At 42.2% G+C, this 25,072-nt stretch overlaps 1 protein-coding gene across 2 annotated transcripts in view; it reads left to right on the top strand.

The window, feature by feature from the left end:
• LOC120526303 (CMRF35-like molecule 3) overlaps positions 1 to 25,072 on the top strand; it is a 62,557-nt gene that overhangs the window by 34,581 nt on the left and 2,904 nt on the right. For both annotated transcript variants that reach the window (XM_039749427.1, XM_039749426.1), the window contains 4 exons: positions 5,242 to 5,325; positions 5,868 to 5,915; positions 7,268 to 7,375; positions 20,294 to 20,337. In XM_039749427.1, coding sequence (XP_039605361.1) covers positions 5,242 to 5,325; positions 5,868 to 5,915; positions 7,268 to 7,375; positions 20,294 to 20,337 — 284 coding nt within the window. The remainder of the gene's footprint in view (positions 1 to 5,241; positions 5,326 to 5,867; positions 5,916 to 7,267; positions 7,376 to 20,293; positions 20,338 to 25,072) is intronic.

The following is a 25,072-nucleotide window of genomic DNA, read 5'->3' as shown; positions in this document are numbered from 1 at the left end:
CAAACAGATGTTGGTATTCTGCATAATAAACAATGAACACGAAGGGGCATAACCTAATACAGTGGTCCTGACTGCAGGGTGATTGCACAAAGGTGGTAAGATGCCATTAGGTGGTGTCCTGTAACATAGCAGACGTGTTGAGCTACGTATAAAAATGTCCTCAGGCTCAGGAAGAGCGGCTCACTCTGTGGACAGACTACAGCTTGTCATTATTATCTTTAATGAAAGTCTAAACTGAAACCAGAAGGCATCTGGACTCTGCATGATTTCCCAACTTTGGATATTATTGGTTTGGGATTTTTATTCTATGGCACCTTCACCTTTCATGGAAGACAAACATTTCATAACACAGCAGACACAGAGGAGTTGCTTTCCATGGTGCTTGTTGGTTTTGTTTATCCGTATCGATCTAAATTGTGTCTTGTAGAGTTTGAATTCTCTGTGCAAAAGGCAAATAATGGAGCAGTCAGTACAGTTTTACAATAAATTCTGTGTCTCTGGCGTCCTTACCATCCTTACTAGGATCACCAGTGTTGGATAAGACGTCTATTCTGCATGCTTGCCCGGTGTAGGTGGACGACTACATCAAACAGGCTTTGGTTGGTTTTAGTGTGGATGGAGATTGTTTCATTTAAAAACATGTAGTAGTGTGGATGAAGACTTAGTAACCACATTTTACTTTATGAAACTTGGGGGCTTCGCTTGCCAACCCCTTTACCCCCCCGCTAGCCGTTGTGAAGAGGGGGGCTGAACACACTCCAAGGAGACATGGCCGCTCCTCCAAAACCCCCCTCTTAAACGGTGATACATTGGGAAACAAGTGACTGTTGTTTTTACCTCCTCTTTGCTCGATCAGCTGCTGGCTTGCTGCTGCCTCCGTGCCGCGTGGTCTGCATTTCCTTTGGTGCTTCGAACGTTTAAAAGCCTGTACAGCACCTGAATATTCAATCTCTTTTTGCTGTTCCGTTATTTCACCAAGTAATATTTTCCGTTTGTTTGCGCTATTGCGATCTTTACTCGAATTTTCTTGAGACTTTCGAATTTTCCTACTTCCATTATCTCTAACCTGCTCTGCATGTGTTTCACAGGACTTGCTTCCAAAGGCTGTATGACGTGACTTGCCCATCTCACAGGACATGAAAGTGTCTCTCTGTCTCTCTTTCAAAGATCACGTCTCGTCACAGGAAAAAAGTCTCATATCGTCGCAAGATTTATTTTATAATAGAGAGATATTAGAACAGTAAGTCATATTCAAAGATTACAGCCATAATAGAATGAAGCTGCGTGTATCAGTAGACTACATTAGTTACATGCTCTTTAGCAGCACTTTATAATATCATGTACTGTAATTGTAAATGGAGCCCAAATAAACTTACACATAAAAATGACTTCCATTGGCGTGCTGTTGCTGCTTATGGATGGTATGCGACTAATTGTAGTTTAAATTTCTTAAACTTATCATTTTTGAAAGACCTAACTGATGGAGAGTCTCTCGAGATAAAAGTTTTGCCTGTTTTTACACCACGTTGGAGAGCAGCTCCGGAACTGTGCCAATAAATGACTTTGTGACGGAAACACTGAATAATTAAATTGTGCAATAAATGCGGCTGTGAAAATGCTTTTACTGTAATAAAGGCCGAGAAAGTGTGTGTTTACTCGGTGCTGACACAATTTCATCATACGGCCACTGCTTTTTTTTTCTTTTATGGGTAAACTTGTATTCTCACCTACCGGCCTGTTACTTGACAGAAACGCCTCTCAAGTTATTAGCCAGGCAAGAAGTTCTAATGTGTGATCGAGGGTTGGGGTTTCTTTTAATATTTACATTTTCTTCAGTTTCTGCAAAGTCTTAGATTCTCTTGGGGCAAATAAGGTATCATCTCTCCATCTGTCTGTCTACCTATCTCTATCTATCTGTCTGTCCATTTTATAGTGCCTTTCATATCAATCTATCTGTCTATTATACTGTATGGTGCCTTTCATGTCTACAGCAGCACCAGTAAATGCAACAAAGCAGAGAATAAACAAAACTAAACTAACATTCTTCAGAAGCTCAAAATTAAACAAAAGAGACATAAAACAAAACTTTAAATCCCAGCCAGTGGAGACGTAACAATGCCCAGCCTGGGATGGCAAACAAATGCAGGTTGTGTGAGGCATCTCTGTTTGAACACTTTCACTTTCTCGGTTGTGCTCTGGATATGGCAATAGACTTCTTTTCACAAATAACCCTAACATGCAAGCTGCAATAAATATATAAATATAATGATATAAATATATATATGTGTGTGTGTTTGTGTATATATACAGTATATTTATCCATCTGTGAATTGAAAGATCGAGTGTCTTTCTCTATAGGAGAGAAAGTTTAATTAAAGCTTACAGAATTTTTTGTTTAGTGTTTCATATAATCCTTTTCTCTATAAATAGAATCTATATTCATATTATATTTAAATAAAAGCGATAGATGATGCGATCAGACAGTGATGGACCTTGACCTTGGAGTTCAGCTTGTATCTCTTCGTTCTTGGCTTTTTGTCTACCATTCTCACTGTTTTCTCTGTCCATTATGAGGTTGATTTTCCTCTGGTGGCTTCAGTCCCAAAGACCTTAAACTTCTTATGTTTGATATTTGCAACTATTGTCACAAGAACATCAAACTGCTTGAAGATGGTGGTCTTCTAGCCTTTGACTTTCACATGCTTGTCCATCATTTTCTTTCTGTACTCCACACACAACTCTCTCCTCTGCTTTCTCTGGTCCATGTTCAGTGTTGGGGACACGATGACACCAAACAACCGAGTGATGACTTGTCTCCATTTAATAAGTGATTGCACAATTGGAGAAGTGTGTGTGATATGAATTCAAGGAAATGGCGAGTCTGAAAAATCCTTTGCATCCAATTATTTGTCATTTTTTCTTGGGGTCCCCACAACTGTGTCCAGGCCATTTTAAAATATCCGTATAGAATAAGCAACACTTGATCTCTTGTCACGCATGCTTTGCTTTACTTGGCGACATCTCCAAGGCATGCAGGCACACAGGGGACAACAATTTTCATGTCATCCATTTGCAGGGGCCCGACCGCACCACTTCAGTGAGCTGTAAGGTGACGAACGTATTTGTCCACGTCTGTAGTTACATTAGGACCTCTGCTTTGTTACCTCCACTTTTAACTCATGGTTTCCGTTTCGGTTTGATGCTGGCATCACTTGTTCTTGAACGCGCACATCAGTAGTTATGTACTGAGATGAAACGCTGTGATATTGGTGCTTAGTTGGTGCCGACCCGACACAAACCAATTTTTCTTCGCCTGTGGGGCACGTCTTTCCTGTGAACCCCACAGGCACAACACAGTCCAAAAATACAAAGAAAATCACCCCAAATCACACTCTTTGTCTTCCTCCACTGCTTCTCCCGGGCAGATTCGTCCTCCTCCTCCCAACTCTGGCACCCCGAGTAATGGCTGCAGGCTCCTCTTATAGCCCACCCAGAAGTGCTGCAGGTGTTCATTGGCCTAATTCCAGGTGTGGCTACGCTCCCGCCCAGACGGTCTTGTTAAGACGTGCAGCTCTATACAGCTCCCACATCGGAAGTCACAAAGCTCAACCAGGATGAGCTCCGGTGTTCCACAAAAGTGGCCCCGACGCAACCCAGGGGGGCTGCCAACAAAGTTTCCGAGGGACGTAGTGTGGCTCCCACGGCTGCTCCCCCAGATCCAGTGACAAAGGGACGTCCCGGCCGGGAATGCGTCCTGGCTGTCCGCCACAACGTGTGTAATGAGGATTCAAGCAAGCAAACTGGTGCATCAGTTCATTGCTTTGATTGTTTTAAATCAAAATGGCCCAATGTCCAAAATCAAAATACAAATTCCTCTTCATAAGTACAGGGTGAGTCAAAATGATGTTAACGCTAATGGATTATTGTCATCTCGACCACACCTTTCCAGGTCGATGGATAAGTCATGGTGGACCATTGCCATGGCCTCCACACTCCACTGATTTGACACCCTGTGATTTCTGGTTATGGCGTATGGTGAAGGAGCGCATGTGTATAGCAGGAACATTCATGATATCAATGACCTGAAGGACAGAATATGGGCTGTGGTGTCATCTATTCCCCGTGAAATGTGTGTCCAGGCTTCAAATGGTACCGTTGCTCGTTGAGTTGAACATGATGGCGCACACGTTGAGACCTTCCTGTAAATCATCTTGCACATATGAAGTATGATTTGTGAATAAATTGTTTCTGCCATTCAAATATTAATATAATTTTGACTCACCATGTAAATAACGCATAAGGAATGGTGTCCTGTGAAGAACTTAAAATGCATAAATCGCTCAATCAATATTCCATAAACCCAATGATAAAATCAAATCAGAATTGCCTTTTGATTCTTTGTCCAAACCCTCTTCTTTCTCACTCTCCTCGACCATCTTCCAAGTATACTCATTGGGGCCGAGACCCTGGCAAAAGGGGTCCTTGACTCCCAGGAGGGGACATTGAGCCTGAATCCATTTTTCTTACACCTTTGTGTCTACAGGATTCCTAGGAGCACCTCGGTCACTCCTGCCCTCCAAGGTGCAGCAGGAGTGATCCTTACCATCCTGAGAGCGCCTCTCGCTCAGCTCCTTCGTTAGATTCCTCCTGAACATTTTGTTGCTTTCTCTCGTCACTGACTCCCAACCGATCTCTATCCTTTCTTTTTACCATACTTCTTTGATTTCTCACTTGGTTCTCTCTTCTATCCTGCTCAGGTGCTCTTCATACTTGTGAGTGCAGGGGCTTCCATTAACAAGCCAAGGAGTGTCAATGAGGACAACGGCTGAACTCCTCACATTTGCACATGAATACGTCATCAGCCAACTTCCCCATTTGACACCATGGGGCCTCTAGGCTTTGCTACAGCACACACCCACACCCATCAAACCTGAGCTGCACTGGTTTTCAATAAAAACAAACCCTCGCTGCCATGGACCCTTTGCTCACTTCACCACGAGTTTGTGTTATCAACTTCTTAATTTGGACCTTTAGCTCAGATGGCGACTCTCCCTTGGAGGCTTTGTTTATCTTTTCCTCCCGGTCATTCTGAATTTTTCCAACTTGTCCGTTTCTACCTTGTTTATAACATCACTGGAGGACATTCACAGACATTGTATTATTTTCTAGATCAATGTTCCTCTTTTATCACTAGATGGTCCAGTTTTTGTCATTTTCATCTTTTCATTTGTGTAAATGCAGCTCTCACCACCATCCAGACAACCTCGACAGCAGCCCCCAGCACACCGACCTTAGGAACCAGCCCTGAAGCCACTGAAGAGACAGGTAAGTGCTTGGGGTTCATTACATTACAAGTACAGTATCTCGAAGTGAGCGTGGAAACGGACGTACACACCGTTTATACACGACGCCCCTGGTCTTTACCAGACATAGTGCCTGGAGTTCTGGCCAGAAAGTTCAGTTTTTGTCTCATCAAACCAGAGAATCTTCTTCTTTGATTTTTTTTGAAGTCCTTTAAATGCTGTTTGGTAAAAGTGGTCTCCTGCTAGCCATTCTACCATAAATGCCTGATTGTCGGAGTGCAGACGCTGAGCCGTGAAGAGCCGTTTGTGCTGCTCTGTCCCAGCCCTTTAAAGTGCGTCTATCAGCGACCCATGAAGCCTCAGTTTGCAATGATGTCTACACTTTGTGACCGACATATGGCCAAATGGAGCCACAAGACTGTGTGTGACTGTACTCTGCACATGTGACAAAATGACTGCTACTGCTAGAAATAAATGAATGGCAGCTCATATGTTAGATGCTTTATGGGGTCTGCTAACTCCTTAACATTTTCTTTTACTTCTCATTCTTTTTTCCCCCCCAAGGCTCTCCTGTCCCATCTGCTTTTTCTACAGCGAGCCATGTTAAAGACGGTAAGTGATGCAATGATACTGCTTCCTGCTAAATCCATTAAAATAACAACAACAACAACAACATTTATTTCTATAGCACATTTTCATACAAGCAGTAGCTCAAAGTGCTTTACATAATAAAGAATAGAAAAATAAAAGACACAATAAGAAAACAAAATAAATCAACATTAATTAACATCGAATAAGAGTAAGGTTCAATGGCCAGGGGGGACAGAAAAAACAAAAAAACTCCAGACGGCTGGAGAAAAAATAAAATCTGTAGGGATTCCAGACCATGAGACCAGCCAGTCCCCTCTGGGCAATCTACCTAACATAAATCAAACAGTCCTCTTTGGATTTAGGGTTCTCACGGAAGGACTTGATGATGATGGTCACGTAGACTTCTGCCTTTTAATCCATCCATCATTGTTGGAGCATCATGAAGCTTTGAGTAGGTGGAGGTGGCGCAGGTCATCACCACAAAGAAACCGGAAAAAGAAACAGAAAAGAGAGTAGGGGTCAGTACGGATTTTAGAGCCACCATGAATAGTTATTATGATGAATTGAACATACAGAGTATCAGGATTAAGTTAAATTGAAGTTATAGAAAGGCCATATTAAAGTAATGTGTTTTCAGCAGTGTTTTAAAGTGCTCTACTGTATCAGCCTGGTGAATTCCTATTGGCAGGCTATTCCAGATTTTAGGTGCATAGCAGCAGAAGGCCGCCCCCTCACCACTTCTTTTAAGTTTTGTTCTTGGAATTCTAAGGAGACACTCATTTGAGGATCTGAGGTTACGATTTGTAATATAAGATGTCAGACACTCCGATATATAAGATGGAGCAGATTATTTAAGGCTTTATAAACCATAAGCAGAATTTTAAAGTCAATCCTGAATGACACAGGTAACCAGTGTAGTGACATTAAAACTGGAGAAATGTGCTCGGATTTTCTTTTCCTAGTTAGGATTCTAGCAGCTGCATTCTGCACTCGTTGCAAACGATTTATATCTTTTTTGGGTAGTCCTGAGAGGAGTGCGTTACAGTAATCTAGTCGACTGAAAACAAACGCGTGAACTAATTTCTCAGCATCTTTCAATGATATAAGAGGTCTAACTTTACTTATGTTTCTTAAGTGAAAAAATGCTGTCCTAGTGATCTGATTAATATGCGATTTAAAATTCAGATTACAGTCAACAGTTACCACTAAGCTTTTTACCTCCGTCTTGACTTGAAAAATGAGATAAAATGAGATTATGGTGACAGCTGGTGGCATTCTGTTTAGGTGATGTCCCTCTTTCTTTTACGGCCATGGCCGCTATGACTGTTGGGGTCACTGGGGTGCTGTTTCTTACCCCTCATTACTTTTCACAGCTCTACCAGTAGGAGCCATCATCGGAGCCGTACTAGGAGTGCTGCTCTTAGTGATTCTTCTGGTTGTTTTGCTCCTCTGGATGAAGAAGCCAAAGCGGAAACTCACAGGTGAGTCTACATGGGGGGGTCATCCATGCTTACCCTGAAGGAGCGGCCAGGCGTCATGTCATCTTTTCTTGTGTTGAATTCTTAGTGGCTTTGAGGAGCCACTTTTTTATTTATTTTTTATTCAATGGCTGAACTTCATTCCTGCTGGTTATTCCATCTGAACTTAACTGCTGCACTACATGGTTCCTGGTGTCCAAATTTCCGATGCTGTGGCCCATTTCTGTGTTCTGTCTCAAGTCTGCAGATTCTCCTGATGTCTGTCTGATTTTCCTCTGGGCACTTTGATTTTTATTCTGCATCCCCAATAGAGGTGATGGTTAGGTGAATGGGCAGTGGTGGCATTAGCCACATGTGCCACCATGTAGTAGAAAACTGGAAAATGTAAATGTAACATATTTCAACATAACACAAGTCAACAGGGCATTGTATAGCACCCACTCATTTACTGTTGTACTATATGGGATACGGTGGGCATATGGATATTAAAGGAGATGTTTGGGATTTTTCAGGTTTATTTCTTCATAATCATAGTACAGCTTAGAAATGCGCCACAAATGTTCAAGCTTTATAACACACTGGTGAGGCTTTATCTGGAGTACTGGGTGCAGTTTTGGTCTCCAGGCCACAAAAAGGACATAGCAGCACAAGAAAAGGTCCAGAGAAGAGCAACTGGGCTGACTAGAGGGCTACAGGGGATGAGTTATGAGGAAAGAATAAAAGAGCTGAGCCTTCGCAGTTTAAGAGGAGACCTGACTGAAGTGTTTAAAATAATGAAGTGGTTGAAAATAGAATTCAGCCACCCAAGTTAACAAATAAACGTGCTACTTTGTTATGTAACAATCGTAATCTTTGTGTATTTTATATTTTATTGTCATTTTTTGAATTCTCTCTCTATTATAATAAGAAAATCTTGGAAGGAGACGAGACGTGACTTTTTCACATCCCGCAGGGTGAGTCTTTGTGCCAAGAGATCTTACCACGCCCGGGGCCGGAAATAAAAGACAAAGAGTAGATGACAAGGTAGAACGTCGTAAAGAATTCAAAAACGCTGCGGTACACATTCAGAGATAATGGAAGTACGAACATTTGAAAGTCTCACAAAAATGATAGTAAAGGTCGCATTAGCGCCAACAAACAGAAATTACTCTGTGAAATAACAGAACAGCGAAAAGAGATCGAATATATTGTTCGGATTTAATCTTTTAAGTTGGAGACTTATAGATCATCTCATTCGTGTTGCCATCAGGGAAAAAGTAGCGTTTCTTCCCAATGAAGAGGCGTATCTGCGAGAATTAAGGTTTGTTGTTTGGTGAAAGTGAAATCCCACATGAGAAAATTTCAAGCCCTGTGAGACAAGACTTAATGGAAAGAGATTTAGAAAAGTCCTGCCCACATCTAAAATATTTACAACGACACACACAGTTCATTCTCATTGGTGTGATTGCTATTGTCAGACAGTTCGTGTAGAGAGAAAGAAATGATATTCACTCACGGGCAGTTATACGTTGTATTGTCATGATGTAAGTCTAAACACGGAATCAAAATTCAATGCGATATTAATGAAAAGAGATTGAATATATGGACATACTGTAGGTGATATGACTGAAGTATGTAGGTATTGTTTGGCTTTAAACTTTAAGTCAGAGACTTGTAGATCGTCTAATTCATGTTGCTATCTGGGAGAAGTAGAGTTTCTTCCCAATGAACAGGCGTATCCGCGAGAGTTCAAAGATTTGTTGTTTGCTGAAAGTGAAATCCCGCAAGAAAAAATTTCAAGCCCCGTGAGACAAGAACTTAAGTGCTGCCCACATAACCACGCACACGGTTCAATTATTTCTCATTTGTGTGAATGCTGTTATCAGACACAGTTGGTGTAGAGAGAAAGAAACGATATTCACTCACGGGCAGTTATATGTTGTGTTGTCACGATGTAAGTCTAAACACGGAATCAAAATTCAATGCGATATTGATGAAAAGGTAAAATATATGGACATACAGTAGGTGATATGACAGAAGTACTGTATGTAGATATTGTTTGGCTTGAAACCTTAAGTCGGAGACTCGTAGATCGTCTCATTCATGTTGGTTTCAGGGAACAGTAGTGTTTTGTCCCAATGAAGAGGCCTATCCGCGAGAATTAAAAGGTTTGTCATTTGGTGAAGGTGAAATCCCGCAAGAGAAAATTTCAAGCCCTGTGAGACAAGACTTAATGGAAAGAGATTTAGAAAAGTCCTGCGCACATCTAAAATATTTACAACGGCACACACAGTTCATTCTCATTTCTCATTGGTGTGATTGCTATTGTCAGACACAGTTCACGTAGAGAGAAAGAAATGATATTCACTCACGGGCAGTTATACATTGCGTTGTCACGATGAAAGTCTAAACACGGAATCAAAATTCAATGCGATATTAACGAAAAGGTAATAGCAAAAAGAGATCAAATATATGGACATACTGTAGGTGATATGATAGAAATATGTAGATATTGTTTGGCTTTAAACTTTAAGTCGGAGACTCGTAGATCATCTAATTTGTGTTGCCATCTGGGAGAAGTAGAGTTTCTTCCCAATGAACAGGCGTATCCACGAGAATTAAAAGGTTTGTCATTTGGTGAAGGTGAAATCCACATACGCGAGCGGCAGATATGCAAAGTTGCTGGTGCGTAGTGCATTGCTGGGGGTTTGGTGAGGGAAGCCCCCTAGTTTTTCATATTTTTATTTATGATCTACACTACTAGTTAAAAGCCTGGAGACGCCAAGAAATGTTCATGTGTTTGACTGAAATTGACACTTTTTTAAGATGCCTGCCATTAATATCGCCTCTGTCAGTGCGCCCCAGGGCAGTTGGAGTTAGTCTCCATTTTAAGCTCAGATTTTTAACGGATTTATTTATTCATTTTGATTCCCGCTTTTCATTGGATTTTTATGGATTTATTTTTGCACTTAATTTAAAATACTTCACAATTGACACTTTTGTTGGTTTTACTTGTGTTTTGACTTTTCTGTAAAATAAAAGCACTTGAGCACTTTTTCCACCATCCTCTGGGATCATCAGAGATTTGTCCTCATACGTCAGCTCATCTCGGTCTTAACTATCGACGGTGTTGGTTCAGCAGACTCCCACGTGGGAAGAGGGAGCCTGTAGGGGACCGGCATTGTCACACAATATAACAGAAATATAATCAAAACTCCTCATCTTTCCACTACTGCAGTGTTTTGCATTTGAAGATCATTCTGAAAACGTTCTATTATTCTACATGCAAACAGCGTACATTTGTTTCCTTAACTAGAATACGAGTCGCAGCCAGTGACACAACATGACATTCAGTGCAGCACAGCGACACCCATCAACAGTGCCAGAGCCAATTCAAACGCAAGAAAATAAGAATCATGCTAAGAGGAAAGCACAAACAAATAAACACAATGTATGCAGAACAAACAAAGACAAATAAATGAATGTTCATGGAATACAAGGTGCAAGACACCATTTTGTGTCTGGCTGTACAACAGTGTTGGCTGCTAACAAGAATTACTTTAACGGCATAATAGAGAAAAGCCAAGCAAAATGACACCTTTTATTGGCTAACTAGAAGATTACAATATGCAAAGCTTTCAAGGCGACTCAGGCCCCTTCTTCAGGCAGGCGAGATGTAATACAGAAACCGGAGTTCCCTGTGTTTATATCCACACACTAGGACAAGAAACAACACTGGTAAATCTTTAAATGAGAAATCTTAAATGTAAAAAATTAATAGATTCATTCAGGCTAGGGTTAATTTAACAAGAGAGAGAAGAACAATGTATGGTCAAGATCGTTGGATAAGATAACACTCAATAAAATGTGTCATTTTGCTTGGCTTTTCTCAACATCCATAAAGACTAACACGGGTACAACACCCTAGTACGAACGGCTTGGTAGAAAAGGATAAACGTTTTAGAACCGGGGTCTCCAACTCCGGTCCTGGTGGGTGTGGTAATGCGAGACCTAAGCCTTGAAATTTAAGCAGCGCTATTTCTAAGGTTGTAAGGACGTGCGCTTACCGTTTGTGTGTTGAGGGCGCTGCTGCGGGAACGCGGGGCCGTCTATCGGGTGAGCGTTGTGAGGCGCGCTGTGTCTGGACACACGTGGAGCCGCTATAATGGCCACTACGGCTCCTCCGCACCTGTTCATTTTTACACGCCGGTGTTCTCGCAGCCTGCCCAGCGCAGGCGGTTTAAGGTGCGGCGCGTCTGAAAGAAAAAAAAACGGCACTAGTCTATGTAAGCTATGGTTGAGTCAGAGCTGGGGAGCCCATATTGTAAAGAACTGATTTACTTACTGGTGAGTCGGCTGCTGATGTACTTGAGCTCAGCATAGTCATTGGCCGTCCCAGAGGGGTTTATACGCGAGCGACCGGCAGGAGTCCTATTTTAAGTACATAGGATATAGCTGATATAGCTGATCGGGGCGGGCGGGGCGTGAACGCGCTAGCGTCTACCTGGATAGGTGTGTGAGGTAGACGGGGTGGCAGATTGGCCGGACAATGTTGTCGCTGAGATTTAAGGAGTTGTCGGCCAACAGGGGTCATCAGTGGACCTAAAGGCGAGGTAGCAGTAACTGGGCTATTTGGAGCAGGAATTTTGGCGGCCTTGTAAATATTCTTTTGAATTAATAGTTATATTTCCCCTAGTGATCATTTTGGTGGACGTATCCTTCTATATAAAAGCGGTCGAGTGTCCTTCCATCCCGTGAGTGCTACGCAGGCGCGGAGTTTCACACACGCCCCGTCCATTTTGCAATGCACGATGGGATTTGTAGTTTCGTTTTTCCAGGTAATAGATGATTTTCTACTCCAGACTGTGCGAGTAGCACGGAGTTTCACACACGCCCAGGGCCGGATTTTCCTATAGGCTAACTAGGCTTCAGCCTAGGGCCTCAAGATCAAGAGGGGCCTACATTCGAATTGTTAGCAATTTGAACAAACTTAAAAATGTGAGGTGAAAGGGCCTCATAAGTGGAATAGGCTAGGGCCTCTTTTCATCTAAATCCGGCCCTGCACACGCCCCGTCCACAATGCACGATGGGATTTGTAGTTTAGTTTCTCCAGGTAATAGATGATTTTCTACTCCAGACTGTGCGACATCTTCTTCTTCTTTCTTACTATATAAAAGCGGTCGGGATTGTCCTTCTGTCCCGTGAGTGGAAAGCGTAGCGGTATTCCGCTTATCACAGACTTACAACTTGCGGCTTGCGGTACGAAGCGACATGATGTGAGCAGAGTTCTGGTGCTCCCATCGTTCCCTTGCTTTTGTGCGCGATGTGCTGGAAAAATAGACAAAATTATGTCTCTGGAAATAATTCATGTTGATGGAGTACAAATGTCTCACCGCGTAGTAAATATCAGGGGGGTTCAAAAGGGCGACCTCAATATAGAAAAAAAGTTTAAATTTCATCACAAAAATAACAGAAACTATGAGTATTAAAGTAATACCGCTCAAATGCAATATAACCAAATTAATGAGTTTGTATAAAATATCAAATTAATCTACATATTGAATTGCCTTAAGAAGTGGTCAACTTAAAAGGCGGGTCAGCCTAGTAAATACTTATTTGGTGCTCGGATAATTTTGATTTTGGTGCAATCGTTTTTGTTTATACACACACACATTTGTTTTTTGTTCTTGTGCGTTTTTTTGTTTTTTTCTTTCCTGTTGGAGGAGCTTCTTTACGGTCTTGAAAGAAAGCAAACTTCATTGTTGGAGTGTGTGTGTGTAGTTTTAGTAGGAGTGCACTGTTTTTGTAAATACACCATATTTTTTGTTTTATTTTTATTTATTTCTGAAGAAGTCTCGTCAGTGCTGAATGACTGTGTCTCAAAGCCCACCTGACACCACTGCACTCTTGTAAATGAACTTGCACTATTCACCCTCCCGTTTTTGTCTGCGGCTCATCTCTCCCCTGATCCTGTTTGGTTCATGAACTATCAGAGTGTAGGCTGGGGCCACTTCCCACTACACGGGATATCACGGTGGGCTGCAGGTTTTCATTTGAACCCTTTTCTTAATTAGTGACCAGATTTTGCTGCTAATTAGCTCTTTTCCTTAATTTTAGTTGATGCACAACTTAAGACTCGGGCCCTTTTAATTATTTTTTTTTCCTTTATTAGCAATCGAACAACATTAAGTCACAAAATGTACCAACATATAAACAACAACCTGCGTCCATCACACAATAACTGAAAATAAAAAAAAGGTGAAGGCCTCAGTAATGTTGATCTGCTCAGGTCCACAAAACATTTTGACAGAGCTCTTAAAAAAAGAAAATCAACAGTTTTGGAAACGTCTACAATGACAGATAGATAGATAGATATGAAAGGCACTATATAATAGATAGATAGATAGATAGATATGAAAGGCACTATATGATAGATAGATAGATAGATAGATAGATAGATAGATAGATAGATAGACACTTTATTAATCCCAAGGGGAAATTCACATAATCCAGCAGCAGTATACTGATACAAAGAAACAATATTAAATTAAATAGTAATAAAAATGAAAAATAAATAAATAAATAAAATTAATGTTAGCATTTACTCCCCCGGGTGGAACTGAAGAGTCACATAGTGTGGGGGAGGAACGATCTCCTCAGTCTGTCAGTGGAGCAGGACGGTGACAAAAGTCTGTCACTGAAGCTACTCCTCTGCCTGGAGATGACACTGTTAAGTGGATGCAGTGGATTCTTCATGATTGACAGGAGTTTGCTTAGTGCCCGTCGCTCTGCCACAGATGTTAAACTGTCCAACTTTACTCCTACAATAGAGCCTGCCTTCTTAACAAGTTTGTCCAGGCGTGAGGCGTCTTTCATCTTTATGCTGCCACCCCAGCACACCACCGCGTAGAAGAGGGCACTCGCCACAACCGTCTGGTAGAACATCTGCAGCATCTTACTGCAGATGTTGAAGGATGCCAACCTTCTCAGAAAGTATAGTCTGCTCTGACCTTTCTTACATAGAGTATCAGTATTGGCAGTCCAGTCCAATTTGTCATCCAGCTGCTCTCCCAGATATTTAAAGGTCTGCACCCTCTGCACACAGTCACCTCTGATGATCACAGGGTCCATGAGGGGCCTAAAATCCACCACCAGCTCCTTGGTCTTGCTGGTGTTAAGGTGTAAGTGGTTTGAGTCGCACCATTTAACAAAGTCTTTGATTAACTTTCTGTACTCCTCCTCCTGCCCACTCCTGATGCATCCCACAATAGCAGTGTCATCAGCGAACTTTTGCAGAATGAATGCCATGGCATTAAATAACGGGTTTAATTAGCAACGAGAATTGACTTCAAAGAAACTGAATGAAGTGAAGTTGGTTGGAGTTTGCGGCCCCTACAGCTAACCGCAGTTCAGCAGCTATGACTGAGCTGTCAACAACAACCGGCTTCACGGACTGACATCAGACGTTAAAAAGACTGCAAGCATTAGAATGACGAGCTCTGTTGCGACGGTGCTTTTCAGTCGCGCAATGCGACCTCAAGTCACCCTGATGAGCGCCGATTTCACATCAGCAATATTTCCATCCATCTATTGTCCAACCAACCCGCTATATCCTAACTACAGGGTCACGGGGGACTGCTGGAGCCAATCCCAGCCAACACAGGGCGCAAGGCAAGAAACAAACCCCAGGCAGGTGCACACGTACACACACTTGGGACAATTTCAAATCGCCAATGCACCTAACCTGCATGTCTTTCGCCTGTGGTAGGAAACTCACGCAAACCCGGGGAGAACATGCAAACTTCACGCAGGGGGGCTCCTTACTGCGAGGCAGCAGCGCCACCGTGCCACCCTCTGCAATGCTTGCAGAAAGCTTTTGTGTTGTGTCTGCTGGAATTCTCTGGATCCAGTCCTTAAATTCCACGTCTTTTTCCCACTCGGCACAGTACCGCTGCTCGTATTTCGACCACTCACCCATATGATCAAACGAGACGCTCCAAAATGTTTATCAGTGTTCGATGTAACCAACAACTAGCGTATAATCAATCAAACACATCTTTGAAAGAATACAAGTCCGTACATTTATTTTCACATTATACAATAACCGTTCAATATGACGTCATTGATGAGGTTGAAATTTCGCCCAAAAACTCACACCTGGCTATTAAAACTATAGCCCAACAATCACAACCCGCCACCACCTAAATTTTTACGCAACGGTATTTAAAAAGAAGCCCAGTTTGGCGTGAAAACCGCCCAACTGGCAACACTGTAATGCTCTTCACTACTGGCACACACACAGGGATTAGACGTCACAAGTCTTTATTCCTCCAAATAAAGAGTCTACCGTTATCGTAACAGCAATTTTTTTTGTGACGTTTATAGCTGATTATCGCAATCACTCCTCCTGTCAACACAATTCAACATCCACCCGAAAATGTTGAAAAGGTAAGGGTGCGCGTTATATGTGAATTTCTTTTTTACGAGTGCACATTATTTGAGATTTTACAGCATGTTTTCGTATTTAACAGATTTCTGTAAAAAGCCAATTTCCCATGTAGGGACAAATAAAGTTTTATCTATCTATGGCGATGAATCCCAAACTCGATCCAGGGGACTCCCTGTGGCTGCAAGTTTCTGTTCCAACCAGATTCACAATCAGCGATAATAATCGATAACAACGGATCTCATTTAATTAGCTGGTCTTTTTTACTCTTCTCTTATCCTGCGTTCAGAAAAACACAACAGTATGTTTTTTTACATTTATTTCTATTTTTTTAAAGCTATAAATTCTTAACTCCCTTTTGTTCTTTTCATATTATTTCCCCTTTTCCTGTGTAGTCTGCTCCCTTCATTTAACCCTAAGAGTGACAATTAACACCCAGCACAGCAGACACCCGGGATGACGAAAGCAGCGACGACTTCAGTGTCAGACTCGCTGATTAGTAAAGAATCAATTCAACAACCAGAACACCCGGAAAAGCAGAAGGAAAATTACGTTTTGAATACTAAAAAAAATCTCATAGTCCCCATATAACTGCTTATTACATTTTAATAAAAATCTACCGAATTTAGTTTGTCATTTCTATATTGACTCCAAAACACAGAAAGTGGGAAATAACGACTCAGTTAATTAGGCTAAGAGTCCAATGAAAAACGGAGATCGATTGGAACAAAAAACCTGCAGCCACAGGGGGTCCCCCAGGACTGAGTTTACGAACCACAGGTCTATGATACAATGCGGTGCTTCCCAAACTCAGTCCCGGGAGCTCACTGTGGCTGCAGGTTTTTGTTCCGGTCGGATTCCTAATCAGTGACAACACCCGATAGCACTGATCTCATTTAATTAGCTGGGATTTTGTTTTTCTCTTATTCTACATTCAGAAGAGAACAGCAGCATAATTTTTATATTTAAAAGACATTTAGAAATATTTCTGCTTTTACTATAGATCTAAATGCTTAACTCTTTTTTGTTGATTCCATTCTTTTGCTCTGTCTCTGTGCAGTTTTCCCGGTTCGTTGTATCATATTAATAACAATTAAAAATGAGCGGCGCAAACAGCACTGAATGATCAAAGGAGGCAACTACTTTAGTGCCAGAGCCACTAATTAGTAAATAATGGATTAATTAAACAAACTAAGTTTGGTTTAAAAAAATCTTAAAATATACCAAGCAGTTATATGGGAATAATGTATTTTTTTCTTTTTAACAATATTTTCATCTTGATTTTCATTCTACTTTTCCAGGTGTTCTAATTTCCAAATTGTTCCCAAAACACAGAACTTGGGAAATAACAGTTTACTTAATTAGCCGGGAGTCCATTTAAAAACAGATGCTGGTTGGAACAAAAAGCACTGGGAAGCACCGATATAGTGCCTTTCATATCAACCTATCTCTGTAGAAATACTAGGAATGCTTTGGCTATATTTTTGAATCCATTTAATGGTATCTTTTTATCAAAAACATGAATATGTGTGGTGGCACGGTGGCACAGTGGGTAGCGCTGCTGCTTCACAGTTAGGAGACCTGGGTTCCTGCATGGAGTTTGTATGTTCTCCCCGTGTTCGCGTGGGTTTCCTCCCAAAGACATGTAGTTTAGGTGGATTGGCAATTCTACATTGTCCCTAGTGTGTGCTTGGTGTGTGTGCGCACCCTGCTCGGGGTTTGTTTCCTGCCTTGTGTACCATGTTGGCTGGGATTGGCTCCAGCAGACCCCCATGACCCCGTGTTAGGATATAGTGGTTTGGATAATGGACTGGATGGATGAATATGTGCTCAGCCTCCGACTGGCACTTGTGAATCCAGTCCATGTAAGTTGTGGGTGGAGCTCCTGGAGGTGGGGTCACCCTGACATCGCTGCTGTTGGCTCCTCCCTCTGCCTTTATCAGGTGGCTTGAGCAGCAGACCCAGCAAGTAGATCACAGGGCGTTGTGGTTTGGAGGATTTGTAAGTTGATATTTTCTGGTTCTGGATTTTTGCTTCTGTTTTAGGATTGCGTCTTCCGGATTTAGTTGTGTAGGATTGCTTTTTTGCCAGCTCCTTTTGCTCTTTTGAGCATTTTGCTTGTATTTCTCTATTTTCTTGTTAATAGAATCTTTGTAAATATTTTTTCTTGCTCTTTTGATGTAGAAGTTGAAGGTTTACAGTCATCTTTTATACTTGTGGGGCTTTTGCTCCATAGTCGGACATTTTCTTTAAATTTGGACTGTTAAGTCAGATTGCGAGAGATATGGGCCACTATCTATCTACCTACTAGAAGGTTGCGAGACATGGACGCTCTCCAGTGATCGAAGATGAAGACTGGACTCCTTCATGTGTGTCTCTTTGGTGCCGCTGGTTTGACTTTGTGTTGCTCATGGGGTCCTGAATGAGGCACATGACCTGCATTGTGAGGGAGCGTCAGTTACAGCGCCACGGCCATGTGGCACGACTTGCAGAGTGGCTGGCCCAAGCCAAGGGGATGCCCATGTAACACCTGGCTGCAGCAGATAGACGGTCAGTTCTGAAGGGTGGGACTGGGCCGCGTGTCTGCCCGTTTACCCCAAGCTGTTTCATTATATGGTGGGGTGTGGCAATGCACTGTGCCAGTGCATGCCCCACAACCTGACCTGACTTAAGCCAGTTTTCCTCACTTTATGCTTTAGCCAGATTGCGGTCTGCAGGTCAGTTTCTTGGGAAAGCTGGTCTGGCGTGAATCTCTTGGCTAGTTAAGGTAGTGAGCCTGCTTTATGGCTGTTTTTGGCGTCTTCATGCTCTTTCACCATGTTCATGCCCACTCTTGCATTTTCTAATGGAGCTAATGCATACGAGAGTCCTATTGTAAGAAAGTAAGCCTTCATTCAAACTTACCAACAACATCCCAATGACGTCCTGTTCTTACATTGTGCCAGGTGATAGTGGCTACCCGCTTCATGCCTTCCCCTGACCGCCAGAACACATGGGACGGGCACATAGTCTTGCGTACTCACTTATGGAAGCTCTTGAACGCAGGTGGGGGTCTCGACATGGCAGGAGGAGGGCTGCTCTGTCAATGCATGAACATCTGCAGCACGGGTGATGGCGTCTGTATGAGGCCGACTAGCATCGAGACATGTTCATGAATGCACATTTAGAAAGTGATTGTGATTTCTGAAGGGTAAGTTGCATCGAGAGCTGCGGACGGACGCCAGGCCTTATTTTTGAAGTATGTTTTTATTTTTTTTCCTACTTGAATCCACACAAACTTTTAGACCTGAAGCCCCCTAAAACCTAGCAGAATAGGCAATGCCCACTTCGTCTTACACCTCAGAAACACGGAGGGCACTCTTTCTTCCTACTTCCAACTGGAAATATTTAAGTTTTAAGGCTTTTTTTTTTTAATTTTATTCATTTATAAAATGTGCTTCATGTGGATTTCCTCCCAAAGTCCAAAGACATGCAGGTTAGGTGCATTGGTGATCCTAAATTGTCCCTAGTGTGTTTGTGTTTGCCCGGGGTTTGTTTCGTTTCCTGCCTTGCCCCCTGTGTTGGCTGGGTTTGGCTCCAGCAGACCCCCGTGACCCTGTGGTTAGGATATAGCGGGTTGAATAATGGATGGATGGATAGACAGGGGACCGACACAATCGTCCATGTCTTTAACATGATGGGGAAGAAATAACTTTGACTTGAAAAATGCCAAACATTTATCTTATAATATCCACATCCATATACAGAACAATAGGAAAGTAGTGGGTGCTATACAATGTCCCGTAGACTTAATTACATAAATATTTAACAATGTTCCAATGCCACCGCTGCCCATTCACCTAATCATCACATCTCCTGGGGATGTAGGATGAAAATCGAAATGCCCAAAAGAAAATTAAACAGACACGAGGAGAATCTGCAAACTCGACCCAGAAAAGGGGCACAGCATCGTAATCCTGGGCATCAGGGAGCAACTCGACACACTTTGCCACTCTCACCTGGGCGGCTCTTCTACATAACTGGCTACCCAAAGCTGCTCATCAACATGGCCTAGGGGGTCACGTTCAGTTCTGGTAGATTAAAAACGAGGCACAGTAGCAGCTAGACGGGCAAGATAAGGACCAAAATGAAATTCCCAGTGCGATTAGCTCCATTAGACACTCGATGCTGGCAGATCCTTGGAGGGTCCACCAAGAGGACACAGGTGATGTCCTCCGGCTGCTCCCTCGTCTTTCACTATCAGTCTGAAGTCTCCCCTCCACACTCTATCTATCATTGTGGAGGTAGGATGCCCTCCTGTATGGACTGACCAGTCCAGTTTCTGCCATGATGTCTGGTGGTCTCACATCACATGCTAAGTGAAGAGTACAGCGTTCTGAGGGGTCTGGTCAGCTTTTCAATGGATCAGATGATTTATCCCTCCATACAACTCGTTCTCAGTGATGTCTCGCTTTATTTTATGAGCTGATTAGACTTTTTTTCTTCTTCTCTTTCAGCCCTGCAAACGAAGAACTTTAGTAGTGCTGGAAGGAGATACGAGGTACATTGAGTGATGTCTGTGTGCCTTAGTCAAGACTATGCCATATTATACAGGTGCCGGTCATAAAATTAGAATATCATGACAGAGTTGATTTAGTTCAGTAATTCCATTCAAAAAGTGAAACTTGTATATTAGATTCATTCATTACACACAGACTGATGTATTTCAAATGTTTATTTCTTTTAATTTTGATGATTATAACTGACAACTAATGAAAGTCCCAAATTCAGTATCTCGGAAAATTAGAATATCAATTAAGACCAATGCAAAAAAAGGATTTTTAGAAATGTTGGCCAACTGAAAGGTATGAACATGAAAATAATGAGCCTGTACAGCACTCAATATTGAGTTGGGGCTCCTTTGGCCTGAATTACTGCAGCAATGCGGCGTGGCATGGAGTCGATCAGTCTGTGGCACTGCTCAGGTGTTAGGAGAGCCCATGTTGCTCTGAAAGTGGCCTTCAGCTCTTCTGAATTGTTGGGTCTGGTGTGTTGCATCTTCCTCTTCACAATACCACGTAGATTTTCTATGGGGTTAAGGTCAGGCGAGTTTGCTGGCCAATCAAGAACATGGATACCATGGCCCTTAAACCAGGTACTGGTAGTTTTGGCACTTTGTGCAAGTGTCAGGTCCTGTTGGAAAATGAAATCTGCATCTCCATAAAGTTGGTCAGCAGCAGGAAGCATGAAGTGCTCTAAAACTTCCTGGTAGACGGCTGCGTTGACCTTGGACCTCAGAAAACACAATGGACCAACACCAGCAGATGACATGGCACCCCAAACCATCACTGACTGTGGAAACTTTACACTGGACCTCAAGCAACGTGGATTCTGTGCCTCTCCTCTCTTCCTCCAGACTCTGGGACCTTGATTTCCAATGGAAATGCAAAATCTACTTTCATCAGAGAACATAACTTTGGACCACTGAGCAGCAGTCCAGTCGAGACGCTTCTGACGCTGTCTCTTGTTCAAGAGTGGCTTGACAGAACTCGACTGAGAGACCATTTAAAGGCTTTTGCAGGTGTTTGGAGTTAATTAGCTGATTAGAGTGTGGCGCCAGGTGTCTTTAATATTGAACCTGTTCACAATATTCGAATTTTCCAAGATACTGAATTTGGGACTTTCATTAGTTGTCAGTTATAATCATCAAAATTAAAAGAAATAAACATTTGAAATACATCAGTCTGTGTATAATGAATAAATCTAATATCCAAGTTTCACTTTTTGAATGGAATTACTGAAATAAATCAACTTTGTCATGATATTCTAATTTTATGACCGGCACCTGTAGATAACCTGACTCCACTGAGTTTTTTGTCTTTACAACTGGAGCACAATGAGGCTCAGTGATTCACACACTGAGGGAGATGAGGGGATTGAACCAGTAGCTGTGTAATTTAATGGAAACCCAGGAGATTAGCCAGCTGGGACCACAGATCTGCTCTGAGTTGCCTCAGTCGGGCCTCCTACTGCACTCCCACTATAGAAGAAATGGAGAACGGACGACACAGCAGGTCTCGCCTGAGCTCCAGTTCAGAAGGGAGACGACCTGAGCAGAGCAGAACCTCACAGAAAATATGAGAACTGAAACCACAATGGCTGTCTGTCTGTCCGAGTGGCCACCTGAAGCAGCCCCGCACCCAGTGAACTGATGTTGTACACTTCAAAGAAACCAGTCAGCCTTTTCACTGACAGATCTCAAAATTCAGCCCATTGTACCCATTTTTGAATCTTGGAAAAAAAAAAAAAAAAACTCCTCCGTTTTAAAATGGACCAACATTCTATACCACCTCAATTACCGATTCATTTACGCTTTCAAAATTAAAAGTTGTATATTGGAAACATTTTCCTCTTTCACACATATGACACCAAAAGAAATCCCAGAGCCAGTTAGTGAAACAGCAGGGGAATCGAACAACAGATACGGACAGTTTCACAGTCACAACAGCGGCTGGCGTTTGGGCAGACATCACGGAGAACTTCAGCCACCGGCAGGGCCTTCTGTCAAACACAGGACATGTAAGAATATGAAGAACAATTAGCTGACCGACTGACCATCCACGACCAGCAACTAAGGGGTTGGATGGATAGGTAAATATGGAAGGCACTATGAGATTTTATATATATATATATATATATATACTGCTTAAAAGAATTAAAGGTACACTTTATAATCAGAGTATAGCATAAAGTCAATGAAACTTATGGGATATTAATCTGGTCAGTTAAGTAGCAGAGGGGGTTGTTAATCAGTTTCAGCTGCTGTGGTGTTAATGAAATTAACAACAGATGCACTAGAGGGGCAACAATGAGATGACCCCCAAAACAGGAATGGTTTAACAGGTGGAGGCCACTGACATTTTTCCCTCCTCATCTTTTCTGACTGTTTCTTCACTAGTTTCACATTTGGCTACAGTCAGTGTCACTACTGGTAGCATGAGGCGATACCTGGACCCTACAAAGGTTGCACAGGTAGTCCAACTTCTCCAGGATGGCACATCAATACGTGTCATTGCCAGAAGGTTTGCTGTGTCTCCCTGCACAGTCTCAAGGGCATGGAGGACATTCTAGGAGACAAGCAGTTACTCTAGGAGAGCTGGAGAGGGCCATAGAAGGTCCATAACCCATCAGCAGGACCAGTATCTGCTCCTTTGGGCAAGGAGGAACAGGATGAGCACTGCCAGAGCCCTACAAAATGACCTCCAGCAGGCCACTGGTGTGAATGTCTCTGACCAAACAACCAGAAAGACTTCATGAGGGTGACCCAAGGGCCCCATGTCCTCTAATGGGCCCTGAGCTCACTGCCCAGCAGCATGCAGCTCGATTGGCATTTGCCATAGAATACCAGAATTGGCAGATGCACCACTGGTGCCCTGTGCTTTTCACAGATGAGAGCAGGTTCACCCTGAGCATATGTGAAAGACGTGAAAGGGTCTGGAGAAGCCATGGAGAACATTATGCTGCCTGTAACATCGTTTAGCATGACTGGTTTGGTGGTGGGCCAGTGATGATCTTGGAGGCATATCCATGGAGCGACTCACAGACCTCTACAGGCTAGACAATGGCATCTTGACTGCCATTAGGTATCAGGATGAAATCCTTGGACCCATTGTCAGACCCTACGCTGGTACAGTAGGTCCTGGTTTCCACCTAATGCACGACAATGCCCGGCCTCATGTGGCAAGAGTATGCAGGCAGTACCTGGAGGATGAAGGAATTGAAACAATTCAATGGCCTTCACGATCCCCTGACTTAAACCCAATAGAACATCTGTGGGACATTATGTTTCGGTCCATTAGGCGCCACCAGGTTGCTCCTCAGACTGTACAACAGCTCAGGGATGCCCTCATACAGATCTGGGAGGAAATGCCACAAGACACCATCTGTCGTCTCATTAGGAGCATGCCCCGACGTTGTCAAGCATGCATACAAGCTCGTGGGGGCCACACAAGATACTGAGAAGCATTTTGAGTAGCAGAAATTAAAGTTTTGAAAAAATGGACTAGCCTGCCACATCTTCATTTCACTCCGATTTTAGGGTGTCTACACAATTGAGCCCTCTGTAGGCAGAAAACTTTTATTTCCATTAAAAGACTTGGCATCCTTTTGTTCCTAAGACATTGCCCTGTCGTTATTTGTATAGATATCCAACTTCATATTGAGATCTGATGTATCTAATGTGTTTCTTTAAAGTGTTCCTTTAATTTTTGTGAGCAGTGTACAGTATATATAAATAAATAGATATGAAAGGCACTATGAGATTAAATATATACAGTATATAAATAAATAGATAGATATGAAAGGCACTATGAGATTATATATATATATATATATATATATATATATATATAAATAGATATGAAAGGCACTATGAGATTATATATATAAATAAATAGATATGAAAGGCACTATGAGATTAAATATATATATAAATAAATAGATATGAAAGGCACTATGAGATTATATATATATATATAAATAAATAGATAGATAGATATGAAAGGCACTATGAGATTATATATATATATATAAATAAATAAATAGATATGAAAGGCACTATGAGATTATATATATATATATAACTAAATAGATAGATAGATATGAAAGGCACTATGAGATTATATATATATATATAAATAAATAGATAGATATGAAAAGCACTATGAGATTAAATATATAAATAGATATGAAAGGCACTATTATATATATATATATATATATATATATATATATATATATATAATGGTTCTTCTCTCTCACGTGCACGCGTCTCTCTCCTTATCTCACTCGTGCGCCCCCAACAACACCCCCCGCCCCTCCCCCTCTTCTTATCGCGTCTGTCTGTCTGTCTCTGTGTGTGTGTCTCTCTCTCTCTCTCTCTCTCTCTCTGGCAGTCGTCTTGTATTCTCCGTCTGAGTCTGTGTGCCTCACTCATATAGTCAACATCCGTACAGCGTATACTGTTTACTACAGCATTGTGACTGTGTGTGTGTGCTGTGAAGTGCGAGTCCCCATCTTGCGCCCCAAAACACGAAGCTGAGTCTCAGTACTTTAACACCACCAGCTTTATTCAGCTTGAAACAGCAACAGCGCTGTTATTTATTGTAGCGGGATCTTTATAATGTTCCTTGTATGACCCATTGACTTTGATTTGATTTGATTGACATTGTCTGCGATCTTTTTGGATGCGCTTATACGGCGAACTGCTACAGCGCTGGGAGACTGCGATTGCTTTG

Source organism: Polypterus senegalus, chromosome 3 (genome assembly GCF_016835505.1).
Source record: "Polypterus senegalus isolate Bchr_013 chromosome 3, ASM1683550v1, whole genome shotgun sequence".
Lineage (NCBI taxonomy): Eukaryota > Metazoa > Chordata > Cladistia > Polypteriformes > Polypteridae > Polypterus > Polypterus senegalus.
Note: the sequence above shows the minus strand (reverse complement) of the source record. Positions and strands in the feature narration are given on the sequence as shown.